Genomic DNA, 19,962 nt, shown 5'->3' with positions numbered 1-19,962 from the left:
ACTATCCATGCTTCTCTGTATTCGTCATATTTATCATTTCTGACAGGGCAGTGATATCCTATTGTATCTATATAACACACTGTGTGTAGCCATTTTCCAATTGATGTGCATCTATTTTGTTTCCAATTCTTCACTATCACAAAAAATGCTGTTATAAATATTTCAGTGAAGGTAGGGACTTTATCAATCTATATAGAGACTTGGAAATATAAACCTAGTAGTGAAATGTCTGAGTATGGACTTTTTGTTTGCATGATTCCAAATTTTCAGCATGTGTCCTGATTCTTAGCTGCATCAACAATACACCAGTGTGGGGCAGCTAGGTGACTCAGTGGATAGAGCACCAGCCCTGGAGTCAGGAGGACCTGAGTTCAAATTTGGTCTCCATCACTTAATAATTACTGTGTGACCTTGGGCCGGGCACTTAATCCCATTGCCTTGGGGAACAAACAAAAACTATAGACCAGTGTGCCTGTTTTCCCCACAACCCCTCCCACAAGGTATCTTTGCTTATTTGCTGAGTCTGAGATGAAAGTTTAGGATAGTTTTGATACGTATTCCTCTTATTATTAATGTGAATCATTCTTACATATGATCATTTCTGTTTCCTTTCTGTTGTTGAATAAAATGGTGTGGTTTTATTTTTTCTTAATTACATTAAAAAATTTTAATGTTTTTTTATTTAAAATTGCATATTCTCTTCTTTCTTTCCCTCCTCCTCCTTGAAAAGACAGATAAGGAAGTCATGAAAAACATTTTCATATTAGACATTTTACAAAAGAAAAAAGAGTCAGAGAGAAAAAAAGTTTAAAAAGAATGATTTCATCTGCTTTTAGTTCTTTCTCTGAAGATAGATAGGATTTTTCATAATAAAGTCTTCAGAATTGTGTTGGATCATTGTAGTGCTCAGAATAGCTATGTCATTTACAGTTGATCATCATGTTATATTGTTAATATATAGTCTTCCCTTCTGCTCACTTCACTTTATGTCAGTTCCTAAAATAAGGAATTAGGAATAGTTTTATCTCTTTATTACCTGCAGGCCTTTATGTTTCAAAGATAGTGGGATCCTTGCTTTACTCTCATTTTTGCAGAGGTTCTAAAAGATCTATATTGTATATAATGCTTGAATTTGATTTTAGGAAGAAACTTTTTAATGTTATAAAAAATTCTTCTTTGCTTATACTTTATAGGATTTATAATATAAATGAGTGTTATTCTTTATCAAAGGCTTTTTATGTATCTAGTGACATAATCATGGAATTTGAGGTGGGTTTTTTAAATATAATTAATTACTTTGATTGCTTTTCTAATGTTGAGCTGTCTTTTTTTGTATTTCTGGTATAATCAACTTGGTTACTATGAATGATTTCTTGAATGAATTGGTATAGTCCATTTGACAAAATTTTATTTAAAAGTTTTGAATTGACATTTCATTAATGATAACTAGTTTATTTTTCTGTGTTTTATATTACACTGAGTTAAGTATTAGGACTATTTTCATCTCATCAAAGAAATGTGGTAGGGTACTTACTTTTTGTATTCTTTAAAAGATTGATAGAATTCTTCCTGTAGATCCTTAAGAATTAGGAGAGTTCTTCCCCTCTGCCAATTTCTTTGGATCTGGTTCTGTTTCTTTTTCTGGGTTGTTGTTTTTTTAAGATCTCTGTTTGATTTTCTGTTAGTTTAGGTATTTTCTATTTGTGAAAGTATTCTCTTTCTTTTGTATTTTCAGTTTTGCTAGAAAAAACTGCATAGTAGGTTCTGATAATTCTTGTTCTGATCTTATTGTGGTTTCACCTTAGTTGTTTGCTATTTTGTGGTTTGATTTTCTCCCCTTTTCTTTTTAAGTGTATTGGCTAAGAAATTCTCTATTTTATTACTCTTTTCAAAGAATCAACTTTTAGTTTTATTTCTCATTTCCAGGTTTTCTCTAACTTTTTATATCTTCTGTTTTGTGCTTATTTTAGATTTATATGTTAACTTTCTAATTTTTAAAATGCATATTCAGGTTATTAATCTTCTCTTTTTCTATTTTGTTAATGTATGTTTGTAGGGATATAATTTTTCCCCTGAGGACTGCTTTAGCTGCATCCCAGAAATTTTGGTATGTTTTTTCATAATTATTATTTTCTTCCATACAACTATTCATTGTTTCTGTGTTTTTTTCCTTCTCATTATTGAAGATTTCATTGTTAAGTCTCCATTTGGGTCTGTCTTTTGTTTGTTTTCCCTAAACTGATACTATTTTTGTTACATTATCATCTGTAATACATATATTTACTATTTCTGCCTTTATAATTTTAATTTTATTTCTTCCCTTCATATATATGTATATATATGCAATATACGCACCCACATATATATGTATATATGTGTGTGTGTGTGTATATATGTGTGTGTGTGTGTATATATATATATATATATATATATATATATATATATATATGCAATGTCTCTGTGACCTAAAATATGATCAACTTTTGTTGAGCTGAGAAATAAATATATTCCTTTGTAGTCCTACTTAAGAGATGCAATCAGTCTTTTGCTTTTTGCTCTAGGTTTTCCAATAGTTTGTTCAGTTTTACATTATTTCTTTTTTTGTCTTTCTGTTAAAGTTATCTAAAACTCTTAGATTTCTCTAGATCTTCTATCATTAGACAATTATAAGGCTCCCATATTGGATTCCCTCTTCTAAATAACTTTTATAGATTTTATGCCCTGGTTCCTTTTTTCTGTTGTTCATCATTCTTGTAAGTACCAGTTTCTGCTTTGGTCAGCATTCAGACTTCATAGTTTTTTCTCTGGATGTGGATGACATTTTCCATCATAAGTCTTTTAGAATTGTCCTCGAATGCTGAATTGCTGAGATGAGTTAAGAACATCATAGTTGATCATCTTTCAAAGTTGCTATTAATGTGTACAGTGTTCTTCCCTCAGCATCAGTTAATGCAAATCTTTCTAGGCTTTGCTGAAGTTCCCCTATTCGTGATTTTTTACAGAACAATAGTACTCCATCACACTCATATGCTATAACTTGTTCAGCCATTCTCCAGCTAATGAGTAACCTCTCAATTTCCAATTCTTTGCTCTACAAAAAGAACTGCTATAAATATTTTTGTATATGTGGATCCTTTCCCCTTTTTTATGATCTGTTTCAGATATAAACCTAGCAAAGGGTATGCATAGTTTTATTGCCCTTTCAGTAGGCACAGTTCTAAATTGCTTTCTAGTATGGCTGGATCAGTTCACAACTCCACCAGCACATACTCAAAAATATTAATTGACATATAGGAGAGTGAAGCCTGTTTCTAAACTATCATTTAATTTACTTTTACCCTTGATTCCTTGTATACTTTTTAAAAAGAAATCTCTTTGTTTCTCTGTTGTATTTTGTAGTTGTTGACTTTGGTTTCTATCAACTTGGGTTTTTGAAAACAAACAAAAAAGTTGTCCAGGTCAGGATTTCTTTCTAGGAATGCTTCAAATGACTTTTTGTAGGTTTTTGCAAGGCAAATGGGGTTAAATGGCTTGCCCAAGGCCACACAGCTAGGTAATTATTAAGTGTCTGAGACAGGATTTAAACCCAGATACTCCTGACTCCAGGGCCAGTGCTTTATCCACTGCGCCACCTAGCCGCCCCTTCAAATGACTTTAAAAAAAAAATAATTCATTTTTTTTACTACTTGTCCCATCTTTTTTTTTTTTTATTAATGGTTTGACTCAGATATGGAAAACAAGTGCCATCTTGACCTCCTTTGATCTTTAAAACACATTGTTCCATTCTCTCCTGTGGTTTTTGGTGAGTGCAGAATAATCTTTTTTTTTTTTAATGTTTTTGGTTTTTTTCAAGGCAATGGGGTTAAGTGATGTGCCCAAAGCCACACAGGTAATTATTAAGTGTCTGAGGTCAGATTTGAACTCAGTTCCTCCAGACTCCAGGGTCAGTACTTTATCTAGTTTGCGAAAGCTTCCCCAATCTTATGTTATTTTAATTCCTTTTCCTTTATAATTTTAACTTTTCTCCTGGTTACTTGGAGAATTTTTTTTTATCAGTGGAATTGTTAAATTTAACTACAAACTTAGAGTTTGTAATGTAGTTATAAAAAAAGAGTTGTGTTTTTTTTTTTTCCTGGAGGCAATCTACATTATTTCATCTGGTTTCTTTTCCGTTTTTAAAAATTTGGGGTTATTTTCTACTTTTGGCATTATGGTATTAAATTTTTTTTTAACTTTTCATGTAGGCCTGCAATCCTTAAGTTGCCTCTCCATATCCTGTCTTCAAGATCACCAAACAATCATTTATAATTTATTAAGCACCTGCTGTGTATCAAGAACTCTGCTCACTTCTATGTATTCAAAGAAAGGCAAAAAAAATAGTCCTGTCTCTTAAGGAACTCTTAATCTATTTGAGAAATAAAATGCAAACAACTATATACTCAGAAGATATTTTCATAGGATAAACTGGAGAAAATCAAGAAGAGGGAAGGCACTAAGATTAAAGCAGAGAAAGGCTTCTTGAAGAAGATGGGGATTTAGCTGACACTTGAAAGAAACTAAGGAATCCAGGAAGTAGAAATGAGGAGGGACAGAGTTCCAACCATGAGGGGCAACTCAAAGTTGTCATTATTCTATGTGAGGAACAGCAGGGAGGCCAACTTGATTGAGAGTCAAGAAGACTGAGGGTGGGATTAATATGGTTTTCCTTCTACATTTGTTTTCTTTTTATGTAATTATTTTTTTACCCCTCTTCCGGAAAATCATGTATTTGCATTCTTTTTTTTTTTTTTTTTTAGTTTTTTTGCAAGGCAAATGGGGTTAAGTGGCTTGCCCAAGGCCACACAGCTAGGTAATTATTAAGTGTCTGAGACCGGATTTGAACCCAGGTACTCCTGACTCCAGGGCCGGTACTTTATCCACTTGCACCACCTAGCTACCCCTGTATTTGCATTCTTAAATCAACTAATCTCTCTTTTTGTTTGTTTGGTGACACTTCACTTTGTGAATTCATTTTTCTGTTTTGCTCATAATTTCTGTTATGTAGCTCATAATTTCTGTTCTGTTATTTCTCCTTTAAACCAGTCAGGGAGTCCAGTTATGGTTTTATTTCCTTGGGAATCCTCAGGCTCATCAAATGTTGATTTATTTTTCTTTGTCTTTTAATATCTATTTAGAGCTATTTGGAATCTTCTCTTATCTAGATACTGTATTTACACCCTCACATTTTTATCTTCTCAAAAAGATTACTTATCTGCTAATGCTCAAGGCCTTTAAATGATTTTTTAAAATTACTTAGTACTTTGTTTTTTTAAATTAATTTTTATTAAAGATATTATTTGAGTTTTATAATTTTCACCCCATCTTGCCTCCCCCCCCCCCCCACAGAAAGCACTCTGTCAGTCTTTACTTTGTTTCCATGTTGTACCTTGATCCAAATTGGGTGTGATGAGAGAGAAATCATATACATAGTACTTTGTTAACTTTAGTCTTTTTTCTTTATATTCTCCCTTTGTTCATTTTCTAATTCCTTCTCCATTGATTGCAGTTTCAATGGGAGATGGCTACCAGTACAATCCTTTTTTTTAATATGTTAATTAATTTTTGTATCATCACATCACAATCAACTTATGCCTGCCCCCATCGAAGTATTGTCCTTCTAATAGAGATATAATTCTCGCAAGAAATACAGGTGTTATCTTCCCATATAGGGATATAAACAATTTAATCATTGAATTGTATAACATTTTTTCCTTTCCTGTTTGCCTTTTTATGCATCTCTTGAGTCTTGTATTTGAAAATTGAATTTTCTGTTCAGCTCTGGTCTTTTCATCTGGAAAGTTTGAAAGTCTTCTATTTCATTGAATGGCCATCTTTTCCCCTGAAAGAAAATGTACTGTTTTGCAGGGTAGTTGATTCTTGATTGTAATATAAGCTCCTTTGTCCTCTGGAATATCATAGTTCAGGCCCTATGGTCCTTTAAGGTCAAAGCTACCAAGTACTGTGTAATCCCGAATGTGGCTCCTTGATATTTAAATCATTTTTTTCTGAAGTATTTTCTCCTTGATCTGATAATTATGGAATTTGACTAAAATATCCCTGGCATTTCCATTTTGGGATCTCTTTCAGAAGGTAATTAGTGGATTCTTTCAATGATGATTTTCCCCTCTGATTCTAGGATGTCAGGGCAGTTTTGCTGTCCCAGGCTCTTTTTTTTAATCATGACTTTCAAGTAGTCCAATAATCCTTTTTTTTTTTTTTGCAAGGCAATGGGAGTTTAAGTGACTTTCCCAAGGTCACACAGCTAGGTAATTATTAAGTGTCTGTAGCTGGATTTGAACTCAGGTCCTCCAGGGCCAGTGCTCTATTCAGTGAAACACCTAGCTGTTCCACTGTGCCACTTAGCTGCCCCTCCAATAATTCTTAAGTGATCTCTCCTGGATCTATTTTTCAGGACAGTTGTTTGTCCAATGAGATATTTTACATTTTTTCTATTTTTTTAAAATTTTGCTTGACCGATTCTTGAAGTCTCTTAAAGTCATTAGCTTCACTTGCCCAGTTCTAATTTTCAAGGAATTATTTTCTTCATTTAAAATGTTTGTCCTTCATTCTCAAAGAAGACCATGACATTAGGGAGGTGATGCCAAGACAAGCACATGAATTGAATTTCAGTGAGGGCATGTTGTCCTAAGTTACCAGTCTCACTTGATCTTCCAGAACCATCAGGGTTCAGTGGCTAGATATGAATCAGGATGACTGGAGATTGAGGCAATCAAAGTTAAGTGACTTGCCCAGGATCACAGGGCTAGTAAGAGTCAAGTGTCTGAGGCCAGATTTGAGTTCCTTCCTCCTGACTTCAAGGCCAGTGCTCTATCCACTGTTCCACCTAGTGGGCCCAGTTCCTTTAACTTCAGGTAGTCAAATCTCCTTTTCCATTTGACCAATTCTATTTTTGAAGAAGTTATTTTGCCCATTTCTGTTTTTAAAGAATTGCTTTCTTTTATCATTTGCTAAATCCTATTTTTGAAGTTGTTTTTCTTTTCATTTGCCCAGTTGTATTTTTTTTTTTAGTTTTTGCAAGGCAGTGGGGTTAAGTGACTTGTCCAAGGCCACACAGCCAGGTAATTATTAAGTGTCTGAGGCCAGATTTGAACTCAGGTCCTCCTGACTCCAGGGCTGGTACTCTATCCACTGAACCACCTAGCCCCCCCCTCCCAGTTGTATTTTCAAAGAGATTGTTTTCTTCAGTTACTTTTTGTACTTCCTTTTCTAAGCTGTGGACTCTCTCTCTCTTGCATACCTCTCATTTCTTTTCCCAATTTTTCTAATTAATTTTTAAAATCCTTTTTGATCTTTTCCAAGAGAATTCCTTGGGCTTGGATTAATTTATAATCCTTTTGGAATTTCACATATAGATCTTTTTCACATATCCTCTTCTGAGATGGTATTTTCTTATCACTATAGTAACTTTTTATGATCAGGACTTCTGTTTCTTACTCATGTTTAGTCCATTTCATGGTTTTTAAAGTTTCTCCCCTGTCCCTGGGCTGCAATGGGGTCCAAGCTTCTTGGACTGAAGGTCCAAGGTCCAAGGTCCTGTTCGCTAATTTTCCACATGCCTGGGACCTTTGGTGTTCTCAGCTTCCCTATTACACTGGGGCACCAGGAATCGTCACATCCACTGCACTGGGGCCTGGGGGCTTGAAAGTTTGCCTTCTAAGCTGCGTCTGGGGCCATCTCAGTTGACCTGCTGTATTGCTGACCTGTTGAACTGGAACCTTAGTTGGTGATCTCTACTGCAACTGAAAGTCTTCATCTGTCTTCCCCATTCCTGCTGGCGCTGGTCCATAATCCCCCTACACTTGAATGAGACAGACCTTTCCTGAAGTCATTATAAGATCTCACATTGGAAAATGCTCCACTCTTTCTTTCTGTTGGTTCTTTCTTTCCAGAATCTGTTTCAAGATTTGATTATTATTGTTTCTGAGGGAAGCTGAGGAAAGCTCAGGGAAGTTCCTGGCTTCTCTCTAGCATCTTGGTTCCCTGGGAGACGGACCTCAAAGTAGTTTTTGCTTCTTCCCATACTGGGCAGTTCACAATTCACTGACCTTAATCTGTCCCTGAATAATTTCTGAGGAGATAAAATTGGCCCTGGTGGATGCTAGGTGCATTCTTTCAGTTTTGGTGGAGCTCCACACATGCTAATTTACTGTGGTAGTTCCTCCATCCACCCCATCAAAATTGTTATAGCTGTTGTTTCCAGATTTCCAAGGCACTTGCTTTTCTTTCTTAATGAATTTTATATCTCAGGCTCACATTTTGATCATTGCTAAACCAATAAAATTTGACACTGTCCTCTTCTAGTGAGTTCCTAGCCTCTTTATCATGTCACCAGTTGTGTCCTGCTAATCATGATTGTAGAATCACTCCCATCATCTGCAGCCTTTGTTGCTATACACATATTGCTGAAGAAAGATGGAAAAATTATGCAGTCTTTCCAATTGGCTCCACTTCAAATTTGTTGCACAACCTCAGCTAGGCTTTCATTGCTATGAGCCAATCCTACTTTATCAACTCTCTCCCACACTCCACAGTGGTTCTTCCAAACCTTTTCATTCCTCCTCAAACTTCCTATGGCTCCTTCTCTCCCTCCACTCTCAACTGAGAACCTTGCCTCATATTTTATCAAAAAAAATTGATGCCATTTGCTATGAATTCCCTCTTTCCTTCTTCATCTCCTATCACTCAAAGACATTCTGTCACTATCTCCTTCTGTACCCCTGCCTTATATGAAATAATAACTTTACTCTTTACCAAGGCTAACTGCTCTACTTAATCAAATGAACCTATTACATCCTACCTCCTCCAAAAAATGTTCCCTCTTTTATCCTCTCTATTTTCTTCAGTTTCTGTCTACTGATGTCTTACCTCTTAACCACAGATATGCCCCTCTCCATTCTCAAAGGAAGAAAAAAAACTTACTTGATCCTTTTATCCTTGCTAACTATCAATCTATATCTCTTCTACTCTCTGTAGCTAATTTTCTTGAAAAGGCTATCTATAATAGATGTCTCAATGTTCTCTTCTCCCATTTTCTTTTTTACTCCTTATAGTCTGGTTTCTTATCTTTCTATTAAAACTGTTCTCTCCAAAGTTACCAATGATCTCTTAATTGTCAGATGCAACTACCTTTTCTCAATCCTCATTCTCCATGGCCTTTCTTCTATCTTTGATAGTTTTGATCACCCTCTCTTCTTTAATACTCTCTTCTCTCTAGATTTTTAGGACACCTTTTTCTCATAGTTCTCCTATTTATCTGACCACTTATCCTTACCCTGCTTTGCTTATTCAGGTCAATTCCTCTAATCATTATCCTGCAAGATTCTCTCCTGGATCCTATTCTTTTTTTCTTCTGTACTATTTCACTTGGTGAACTCATCACTTACCATGGATTTAATTATCATTTCTATACTGATAAATCTCAAATCTACTGCTGTGTCTGATTCTGACATCTTAAATTAGATGTCCAGTTGATATTTTTAATTCAACTGATTCTACATTACTTTTCTCTTAAACCCTTTCCCCTTTCCTAATTCTCTATGACTTTAGAGGACAACACCATCCTTTTAGTACCTCAGCCTCATAATCTAGACATCATTTTTGATTCTTGACTTTCTCATCCTTTCATATCTAATCTCTTGCCAAGGCATGTTGATTCTGCCTTTGTAACACCAGATATGCCCCCCCTTCTCTCTTCTGACACTTCCATATTAGTGTAGACCCTTATCACTTCATACTTGTATTACTGCAATAGCCACTGGTGGAGCTGCCTACATTGAGTCTCCCCCCTCCCCCCCCACTCCAGTCCATCCTCCAGTCAGCCTTTGAAGTGATTTTGCTAAGGCTCAAGTCAATTATATTATACCTACACACACACACACACACACACACACACACACACACACACACACACACACTCTTCCTGACTCATTAAGCTCTAATGACTCCTTATCACTCCCAGGATGGAATGCAAAATCCTTTTCTACATTCAAACCCTTGTAGGCCAGTGACACAACTTCCTGGCCATTCCTGAAGGGAGACTCCATCTTGAGACTCTGGCTTTTACTTTGACTTGCCCCTTGCTTGCTGGCTTATCTAACTTCTTGAAAGTCCATCTTTTTCAGGAATCCTTTCTCAATGCCTCTTAATTCCAGGGCTTTTCCTCTTTTATTTGTTTCCTGGATATAGTTTGTTTTACATATTTGTTTGCTTTTTGTCTTCCCCTTAAACTGGGGACTCCTTAAAGACAGGGGACTCTTTTGCCTTTTTTCTGTATCCCTCATGCTTATCACAGTGTCTGGAACATATTAGATATTGAATAATGTTTCCTGGTTTCCGGATTCACTTCTCCCTCTAAAGTTAGCATTCTCATACTTCTGACCTAGCCAGAATATGTTAATTCTGTTTTAATCTATGGGTAGCCTTGTTTGACCTTATCATAGCAAGGTGGAAAATGGGAAAAGTGCATTAAGGTTAGGGATTAGCCTTTTCTGTTTTAAATTCATCGGATTTGTACCTTATTAGAATACTTGGCGTCCTAGACCAAGAAGATAGCCAAAATTCCTTTATCTCTTATGCATAATTCTTACTTTAGAGATGTTTGGGAGACTTTATGGATTATAAAAAATGTCTAGTCCTGTGTAGCATTATTCCTGTGACCCAGAAATCCTTTACCTCTAATTTCTCATTCCAAAAGCATATTTTCCAATTTTTAAAAAAAAATGCCTTCCCTATGCCCATTTTCACATTGAAGTGACCAAATATTGCTATATATGTTCATGTGGTTTTTAGGGTCTTCCCAGATTTGTCAGGTAATTGTATTCTCTTTTTTCCTCTCAAGTAAGTGTTGGCTCATAATCCACATTTGTTATCATGGTCCCTAATCCATAGTCCTGATTAGCAACCTGTAATCCTCAATCATCCTTATGGAGGTTCATAAACTGTATCATCTTTATGGTATTCCATAAGCAATAGTCCTCTTCTTGACAGCCATTTGCTTATGTGCATCATGAGTTCTATAAGTCAAGAAGGCCAAGTAGCTCATGTAATGATGCTGCCCTTGGGCACACAACTAAACCAATTCTGCCGCATATTTCAGGAGAACCCATTACTTGTTGTTCCATTTAGCTTCAATTGTTGCAACTTTTCTGTCTAATGGCTTCATTTATTGTGAGACTAGCAGTTTGGAAATAATACAGTTCCTCTGGTAATATGTCAATTCAGTGGTCATTGGATAAAAATGTGACATTTAGAGTGCCAACAGTTAATTTTAATGTTTATTGAAAATCTGAAAATGAATTCTTAACACCTTCTGCCTTCCTTTCTGCTTTGCTGACTTGTAGAAACTCAGGACTGAGTGTTACTTTTAATTATTTGAATTTTCACATTCAGAGGATTGCGCATCCTCCTCATATTGAGCCTCCCCATCCTGGGACAACAGTCTACATTGTCCCTGGGACTTGAAGCAAAGCTTTAGCTTGTAAGAATCTGTCAAGTCTTTGACTTCCCCTAACTTCTGAGAGTTCAAGGGTCACTTTTCTACCCCAGTGAGGAAACGGAATAGGACTTTTTGTGAAGGGCTCAACAATGTCTTTTCCATTATTTTATATCACCATTATTAGTACAGTTTACAGAATATCTACATAGACTTGTTGCTTTGGTGGTGATCAGCCATGCAAAAGCTAGGCCTTTTAGACTTTGAAAGTTAAAATTGACAAGCATGGAGAATATGCCAGCCTTTACACCTGGACCACTGGACTTAGATGCAGCTGTCTACTTCTCAGAGTTGTTATTTTCTTTGCTGCGAATTGCAGCCCATTCATGCCATGTTCTCCCATGCGATGTTTGATTATACCTTTTTTCTAAGTCTGCCACAGGAAATATATCAGACAGATTTGAAGCCTTCCTCATGTCTTAGAACATTTTGTAGATATCAGGGTCACACACCAGATAATGCTCATTGCTTGATCTTTCCTTCTCTCTCTTGATAGCCAATCAACTAATAAATTATAATAAAATTCAAGATCAAGTTGTATACTATTGTGCAGTATATTCAGCACATTCAGAAAGTATGGTATAAATGAAAATTGTTCATTTATGCTTTTACATGTCTGCTGGAAAGATTGAGAGGAAAAAGATCTCTTATTAATTAACAGTGAGTCTGTCCAATCAAATACTTGATTACCCTTTAATAATTTCAGATGTTAAAAGTTTCATTGTCTCCATTAATTTAGGAAAGATGGGAAGAAATCCCTATTGCATTTGGTTTGTCATATGAATCTGAATTAGATGCAACAGTTTAGTTTGTAGACATTTTTCTTTTTTCTATAATTTAATTGCTGTGGGGACCTTCTAGAGTGGAAGCTTCCTCCACTGAGACAGATTGCCAGTTGATTTGTGGCTTTTTCATTTTTGAGAGTCATCTGGATTACTGAAAAGTGGAGTGTCTTGCCTGCAGTCACACAGATAGGATATGTCGGTGGCAGAATTTGGATTGAGGTTTTTCTTGCCAAGCCCAGTATTCAGCTACTGTACCAGGAGTCCTCAACTATCTACAAGTTTTCCACCAAAACCCAGGTCATTTGCTTATGTTGCCCTACTTTGCAGATAAGAAACCTAAGACCACACCTGCTGTCCCAGATGCCTAGGCCAGAACCAGGAGAGAGATAAGCTCTAGACAGATCTTCAGAAGAAAGATTGAAGGAGGGTTATTCAGAGACTTTAAAGGGTCTCATCTGAAAGTTCTGTGTTTATTAGAGAAGGAAGCTGACACCATGTTAATTGGAATATGCATATTAAAAATATCTTGAAGGAAGGTGTCATTGTGCCCACACAGTAACTAATTTCTCAGTGTTCCTAATACGCTTTTTAAATAAAATTTCTTTACCTCAAGTAAGAGCCTATGTTCTGGATTTATGACTTGCAGAAGTCAATTTGTTGTGGCACAGAACAACAAAACAAGAAGGGAAGTGGTATTTGCCATGAGGGATACTGCATTGGATGAAGTTGGGATTTTTTCACTTTTCTTATTTCAGGCAAAACACTGAGAAAAATGTCTGTGCTAGATTATTAATAAGAAATTATGATTTAATCTGTGACAGGTTCTGAGCTAGAATGCTATGAATAAGTTTCTCATTATTTCTCACTCGAGTAAGTATAGAAGATCCTAAATGAGTTCCAGTACTTTTCAGATTGTAGTCTTGCCAATGTATGCAAGGAGATTAAAATTAATTTTATGGTTTTTAAATTAGAAAACTCATCTTCTTCTTCTTCTTCATAATAGCCTATATCAGTGACCCAAAAGAAGTTAGCTTAATAGAATTTCATAAATCTTGCAGGTTAAAAATTTATTCTGAGATATAGATGGAGAAATGTTGTATTATTTAGTTCTGTGATGAAGATCTTTCTGACCCATTTTCTGTTCAGAAATCATATAGTGATTAGGATGCTGGGCCTGGGGTCAAGTTCAAATCCTGCCTCAGACACTCATGGCCTGGCAAAGCCAATGGCATCATGTAGGAGGACTGCTTCTGAAGTCTTAAGGCACGGTACAAATATCCATCACCACTACAACTACTGCAAAACATATATCTAATAGTTTAACATTTAAAAAACTTATTCAAGTCTTGTCCCAGTGATGTCACAGTATAGAGTGACCCAAAGTACTCAGCAGTTTTAGATTTGTCCATTGTATTTCCTGAGGATACTCCTTGAAACTGAGATAGGCTTGGGATCTGCCTAGATTCCTTTCATACAATTCACTTAGCAACTTTACCATCTCTCAGGCCAAGTAGCAGCATGACATAGTTGATGGAAGATTTGGATTCACTTTTCTGATATCTACTGATTATGTGACCCTGGGTGAATCACTTAACCTCTTACTCTCCTCTCAATTCACTAAGACTGTAGGTTACATTGGTAGAGGAAGTTCACTCATGAGCAGTTTCCCTGTGCCAGTGAAATCATAGCATCAGACCAAAAAAATAGACATCTTGTGCCAGACCCTGCGGGTTCAAGGGCAAAAAAATCCCAGTGCTTGCCATCGGGCATTTTGAATTGTACTGGAGAGAAATATTGTGTATCCGTATAATTAAAAAGACAAAGTTATGTCAATTTTGGAAAGAATACTAACACATAAAGTGTTCCAAAGGACCTCATACAGCAGGTGAGTTAAGCCCAAAGGGGAACTAGAGACTCCAAGAGAGCAGGGAAGAAGGGAAACATTCCATCCTTGCAGGAAGAACAGGATAGAGCCATATTGGGAAGAGCTTGGAATGCCAGGCAGAGGAGTGTCCATTTCATCTTGGAAACAAGAAACTTCTGAAGAAAGAGGTTGAGCTTCTCCTTTAGGAGCATCAGTCTGCCAGCAATATTGGGGGATGAATTAGAGAGAGAAAAGAATTGATTTGGGGAGACTGTAGAGGAGGCTATTGAAATATTCCAGGAGAGCTGTGCTCAAGGCCTGAGCTAGGTAAATGGAGAGAAGAGGATTGGTGTGGGTGACTTTGTGAAGACAGTATTGGAAAAATTTGGTCATGGATTGGATGTGGTAGAAAAGTGGGAGTGAGGAGTCTGAGCTGATCCTGGGTAAATACAAGCATGATGGTATTCTCCAAAACAGGGAAGTTATTAAGAAGAAATTGGGTCAGGGTATAGATGGGGAATGTATTCCATTTTGCATGAATGAAATTTGAATGTCGTGATGTTTGTCCTTAATTTTCTAAGAGGTCCATGACATCAGGCTGCTGATGTCATGACAAGCACATGAATTGGATTTAAGTGAGGGGGTCCTGTGCTAAGTCCCCAGCCTCACTTTCTCCTCTGGAGCCATCTGGGTCCAGTGGACAGATAGGAATCAGGACAACTGGAGATGGCCCTGGATGGTCAGCAGTCAGGGTGAAGTGACTTGCCCAAGGTCATACAACTAGTTAAGAGTCAAGTGTCTGAGGCTGAATTTGAACTTCCATATTCCTGACTCTAAGACCAGTGCTCTATTCACCAGATGCCTTTTGATTTCCAGATCTAGACATTGAAAAGGCACTTGCAATATAGTGTCATAGCTCAATTGAAAAGTGAGGAATGGGCTGTGGAAATCAGATAAAAAAAGACTGAGTCTATACTTTAGTCTCTTAGTGTTTTAACTTAAACATTTTTATAACCTGTAGCAATTATTTTCTTTTATTCTGTTAAGTTTTAGTTCTGATTTTTAGTTTACTTTTTAAATTTCTTTTTTAGAAAAACTGTTGGAAGAGCACAGAAAAATTCTGAGTTTTAGAATGGTAATAAGGGATCTTTGCATGAGAAAATTGATCCAAAATCGTTTTCTTCAGTTTTTTGTTTCTTTATCCTATATTTTTCCTAAACTAGCTATCTCATATTTCTCATATTCCATTTTAATCATCTGATTTGTTCATTAAATTTCAGTTGCTTCTAAAGCATTTTAATGTTTTTCAGCAGCAAATACCAGTTGTGGGCTGCCTCTGAAAATGTTAAGGAAGACACCTATATACACATGTGGCACATACCTGGTGATGCTGGTTCCCCCACCGGGGGGCTCAGGTAGCTCTGCAACCCGTTCACTCTTTGGTGGAACAAGTGGTCTGTCATCTTTAAAAAGTAAGTGAGTTTCTTCCACAGGGACTCTGGGGGAGGTGGGCTGACTCTTTTTGTTCCTATTCTGGATAGCTGCTTCATTGGATTTTGGCAGATTCCTGACCCTTGTCCTAATGCCCTTGAAATGACTTGGAAAAATTTGAAATTTTTTCACTTGATTCCCTCACCTGGCTTATACTGATCATGAGGAAGGGGCCTCTCTAGTCTGTATCCTGTTGCTTTTGTTTATGTCTTCTTGAAGTCATTTCAGCAAAAGAATCACCTTACTCTTGAGGATGATCAGCATAATCTCTTGCTCTTTGAAACATACAGGTGTATTTTATGATTTTCTTTTAATTGATACTTTTGATTTTATATCATATCCTTTCCAGACATATCCCCTGCCAACCCAGTGAGGTTATCCTTGTACTTAACATTTAAAAGAAAGAGGGAAAAAGTATTTCAGCAAAGCTAACCCCAAACTAAATAGTATGTGGTAATCTTTGTGGTATTCCACCCCCAGGATGGAATGGAGGTGAAGCATGGGAAGCCTGAAGATCAGTTAAGACAGAAATGCATCAGGGCCTGTAGTCGGGCAGTATCAGTGGGCATGTCCCAGCACCAGCTCAGGCTAGAGTGGGAAAGGATGGAGGGCAGTGAAGGGGAGGGACGCAGTAGAGAGGATGCCCAAATTTTTCAGCCTGTTAAATAAAGCTGTAGAAAATGTCACATCACCATTTTTAGGACGTAATCATTTTGATACATGACCATCTAAGAGCAGAATAATTTTAGAAATATTCCTGAAATATAATCTATAACAAATGAAGATAGATTTTTTTTCCATAGTGAAAATGTACATTTCCTCAATGGACAGTTGAAAGCTTGAAGATGACAATCTGCTAAATGAACCGTCAGCCTCTAAAAGTTACATTAAAATAGTTGTTGGGTTTTGTTTTTTTTTTTTGTTTTTTTTTTGTTTCTGAAGTTCTGGCATCCAGCTTGGTGTATAACATTTCGGATGGTCAGTTCACAAGCCGTGCTGACCTGATTGATGCTGCTGGAAGCTCACTTGGACGTGGTGCTCTTGTCCCAGGACTGGGTAAGAAATTAAAGGATGAAATTCCTAAGAGAAACTCAGTAGATTCATAAACTTCTCTTAAAAGGTTTTGCCAGTTTTTATTAAAGCAGTTCATTGCATAAATGGGATTTTGACTTCTCAGTTCTCTTGTATGGGTTTTAAAAGGAAGTCTTAGTGATACAGAATGAGGCAGTTAATACTATCTTCATCTTGAGATGTTTAGTCCAGGTTCCCATTGGGATTAAATTGTAGAACTAGAAAAAGAGCCTTAGTCTTCTGATTCATAGGTCACAGTCTTTCATTAGTTAAATTCAAGGGCAAGTTCAGTAGTACCTTCCCTCTAGAAGGCATTGAATTCTGCTTATGTCATAGTTGGATTCAGTCTAATATGCATTAAATAGAAACTTCTCTTTTATGTCCTCTTTAAAAACTTCTTTCTAGTTACTCTAATAAGGAAGGCCATTCCTGAGGTAAATTTCTGCCACTTAGAAAGAAACTTTGTCCCAAAATCCCATGCAAAAAGAAATCTGAAGGATTAGGAACCTGTGGTTTTCCTCTGTAATTTAAACTTGGTTTATTATGTCTTAGCTTGAATTGACTTTTGATCTTAATTATTTACATACCCTGAAAAGCATATAAGGAGAATTTTTCATAAAAAAAAAAGCTCATGTTGAAGGGGCAGGAATGAGGCTTAATATTCACCTTTGTGTTCATGAAAGATCTGGATTAGCAGCATCATACTTCTTGTCATTATTTTAATTTTTGAAATGCTTAGTAAGAGGAATCTTATGGAAAATCATCCTCTCTGTCCTTCAAGGCAACAGATTCTTGGGCAGCTCGGTGATACAATGGATAGAGCACTAGCCCTGGAGCTAGAAGGACCTGAGTTTGAATCCAGCCTCAGACAGTTAGTGCTTACCTGACTGTGTGAGCTTAGGCAAGTCACTTAACCCCACTGCCTTGCAAAAACCAAAAAAATAAAGACCCTGCGTTCCTCAAGGCTCTGTATCAATAGAGCCCAAAATTTTTTTCATGGAAAGCAACCTAGGAAGACATGTGGTCCAATAATTCCTCTTGTCTATTGTCTAAGACCATGACCACTGAAGTGTGGAGAAGTTCTTTACCAGAAACTTGGCCATACAACTCATGAAGACTTTTTAATGTGCTGAGGTGACATCATCTGTATTCGTGGTGGGAGCACTCAGCGTTAGTGAAGTCTTGGTTCTTAGGAAATACTTAACTTGAATTAATTGGACAAAAGCTGAAAAGATATGCAGGCAAGATAACAAGATGATTTAAATGTTCTTCTGCAGGTGCATGTTATGATACAATGAATAACATGATATGGACATGTTCTAATGATTATATTGATCAGTGGTGCAATCCTGGAAATCAAGCTTTTCATTATGTATGTCAAAGACTTGGAGTCAGCCATATTATTACTGAGCCAAAAGGTAAGCAAAATGATATTGTATATGTCTGAGGTTGTGCAAATGAGATGATAGAAATTGCAGAATTGTCTATGGATAGTTGGGGTTGAGCATTCTGGCTGAACTAATTCAACCCATTTTGACCATCAACAGCATTTATTAAATGTGTGCCAAAACTGTAGGCTAACACAGATTTAAAATGAAATAGCCCCTGCCCTCATGGAGTTTACATTCTATTGGAAAAGACTATATGGACATATGAGTATACCAGAATCAAAATAAATAAATACAGGAGAATCAAATACAAGGTGGTTGGGAAGGGACAATCCTAGCTTGAGAAAGAAGGGGGCAGGGAGAAGCAAGACTTTTTGGCCAGGTTGCTTGAGTTCCTAATGTTGGATCACATTCCTCCTTCCAATCACCTTGGGCTCCAGCCAAACTGGACATTGCCCTCTAACCTGTACATTCCCTCTGCCTTCTGGCTTCCTTGCCATTATTCATGGGATTTGTGCCTGAAAGATCTTGTAATTCTCACACACCCTTTAAAGATGGTTTTATCTTACCTCTCATTGATGTAGTCATCATGAAACATATTTGGGTTTGTTCCCTCCTATAAGCTTTAAGGGTAGCACAGTACTCTGAGTACCCTCCCCACTTAATCAGTTTGTTGATTGAATGAAGGTATAGTAAACTCAAGAAAATCTTAAAATGATGGAATCCATTAGTCTAAAAAAGGGGCCCCTCCCTCAAAATGTGGGGCAAGATATTTTTAGACAGTGAAGCCATCAGTAGAGGCAAGTTGGTACTGCTTGGAATTCTGGCCCTTTATCCCATCCCCCATCCCCTGGGTCAAGCAGTTTTCTTAGGGCTTTCCTACTTTTCAAGCTTCCTTGTTTCTTTATAAACTCTAAGAAAAAATTTAAGATCAGTCCTGCCCCAATAGCAGCATGTGAGGGAGACGTTGAGAGAGGTGGAGGCTCCAATGGCTTTTGTGGACATGTTGGACAGCTCTTCCTACTGTTGTTTATTTTCTAGGTGAGGCTATCACCACAAATGAGGTTATAAACCAGCTTCTGCATCATGTTGGAGCCATGTGCATCCATCAGCTCAATCTTCTTGCAACCAATACGAGTCTGCCAATTACAAACTTTCTGGGCAAGCAGCATCCAATTGAAGCACACCATCTTAGCAGTATTTGTGACATCATGGAGAAAGCCATGGTCAATGGCGATACCTGTATTATTCGCTGCATTCTTGTTGTCTTTCAGGTGAATACACAGGTTTTAGATAAACACTTGGAAAGGAATTCTGGAAATTGTCAACCAAAAGAAAAGAAAATTTAAATCTCACTAATTTTTTGCCAGTTTCATAAGGTAGATTGAAGCATTCTTGACCTAGTTTTAAATTTTAGATTTAAGTCATTGATTATAATAAAAACAAAAAAATATAATAAAACCTCCTGGATCTGTGATACATTCTAATCCTCCATATCCTATTCAGAGTATTACAGTGACATGAGTGCTGCAGTGATGATATTGCAAATAGTTATTGAAATTATACAACTGTACAGTATAGAAAAAATTGTGATTAAAAGTTACCTGAAAATGTGCTCACAAGACCACCTTCCATGTGCTTTTGAAAATAAGAATAGGGGTGGCTAGGTGGTATAGTGGATAAAGCACTGGCCTTGGAGTCAGGAGTACCTGGGTTCAAATCCGGTCTCAGACACTTAATAATTACCTAGCTGTGTGGCCTTGGGCAAGCCACTTAACCCCATTTGCCTTGCAAAAAACCTTAAAAAAAAAA

General features: G+C 36.8%; 1 protein-coding gene across 16 annotated transcripts in view; it reads left to right on the top strand.

The window, feature by feature from the left end:
• HECTD4 (HECT domain E3 ubiquitin protein ligase 4) overlaps positions 1–19,962 on the top strand; it is a 192,534-nt gene that overhangs the window by 89,909 nt on the left and 82,663 nt on the right. For 11 of the 16 annotated variants that reach the window (XM_074205760.1, XM_074205773.1, XM_074205774.1 and 8 more), the window contains 4 exons: positions 15,511–15,672; positions 16,634–16,747; positions 18,040–18,180; positions 19,192–19,424. In XM_074205760.1, the coding sequence (XP_074061861.1) occupies positions 15,511–15,672; positions 16,634–16,747; positions 18,040–18,180; positions 19,192–19,424 (650 nt within the window). Of the gene's footprint in view, positions 1–2,083; positions 2,108–15,510; positions 15,673–16,633; positions 16,748–18,039; positions 18,181–19,191; positions 19,425–19,962 lie in introns of those variants that run through there. The other 5 variants (XM_074205763.1, XM_074205762.1, XM_074205761.1 and 2 more) reach the window with 2 other exon arrangements.

Source organism: Macrotis lagotis, chromosome X (genome assembly GCF_037893015.1).
Source record: "Macrotis lagotis isolate mMagLag1 chromosome X, bilby.v1.9.chrom.fasta, whole genome shotgun sequence".
Classification (NCBI taxonomy): domain Eukaryota; kingdom Metazoa; phylum Chordata; class Mammalia; order Peramelemorphia; family Peramelidae; genus Macrotis; species Macrotis lagotis.
This window is presented reverse-complemented; position numbering and strand designations above follow the sequence as displayed.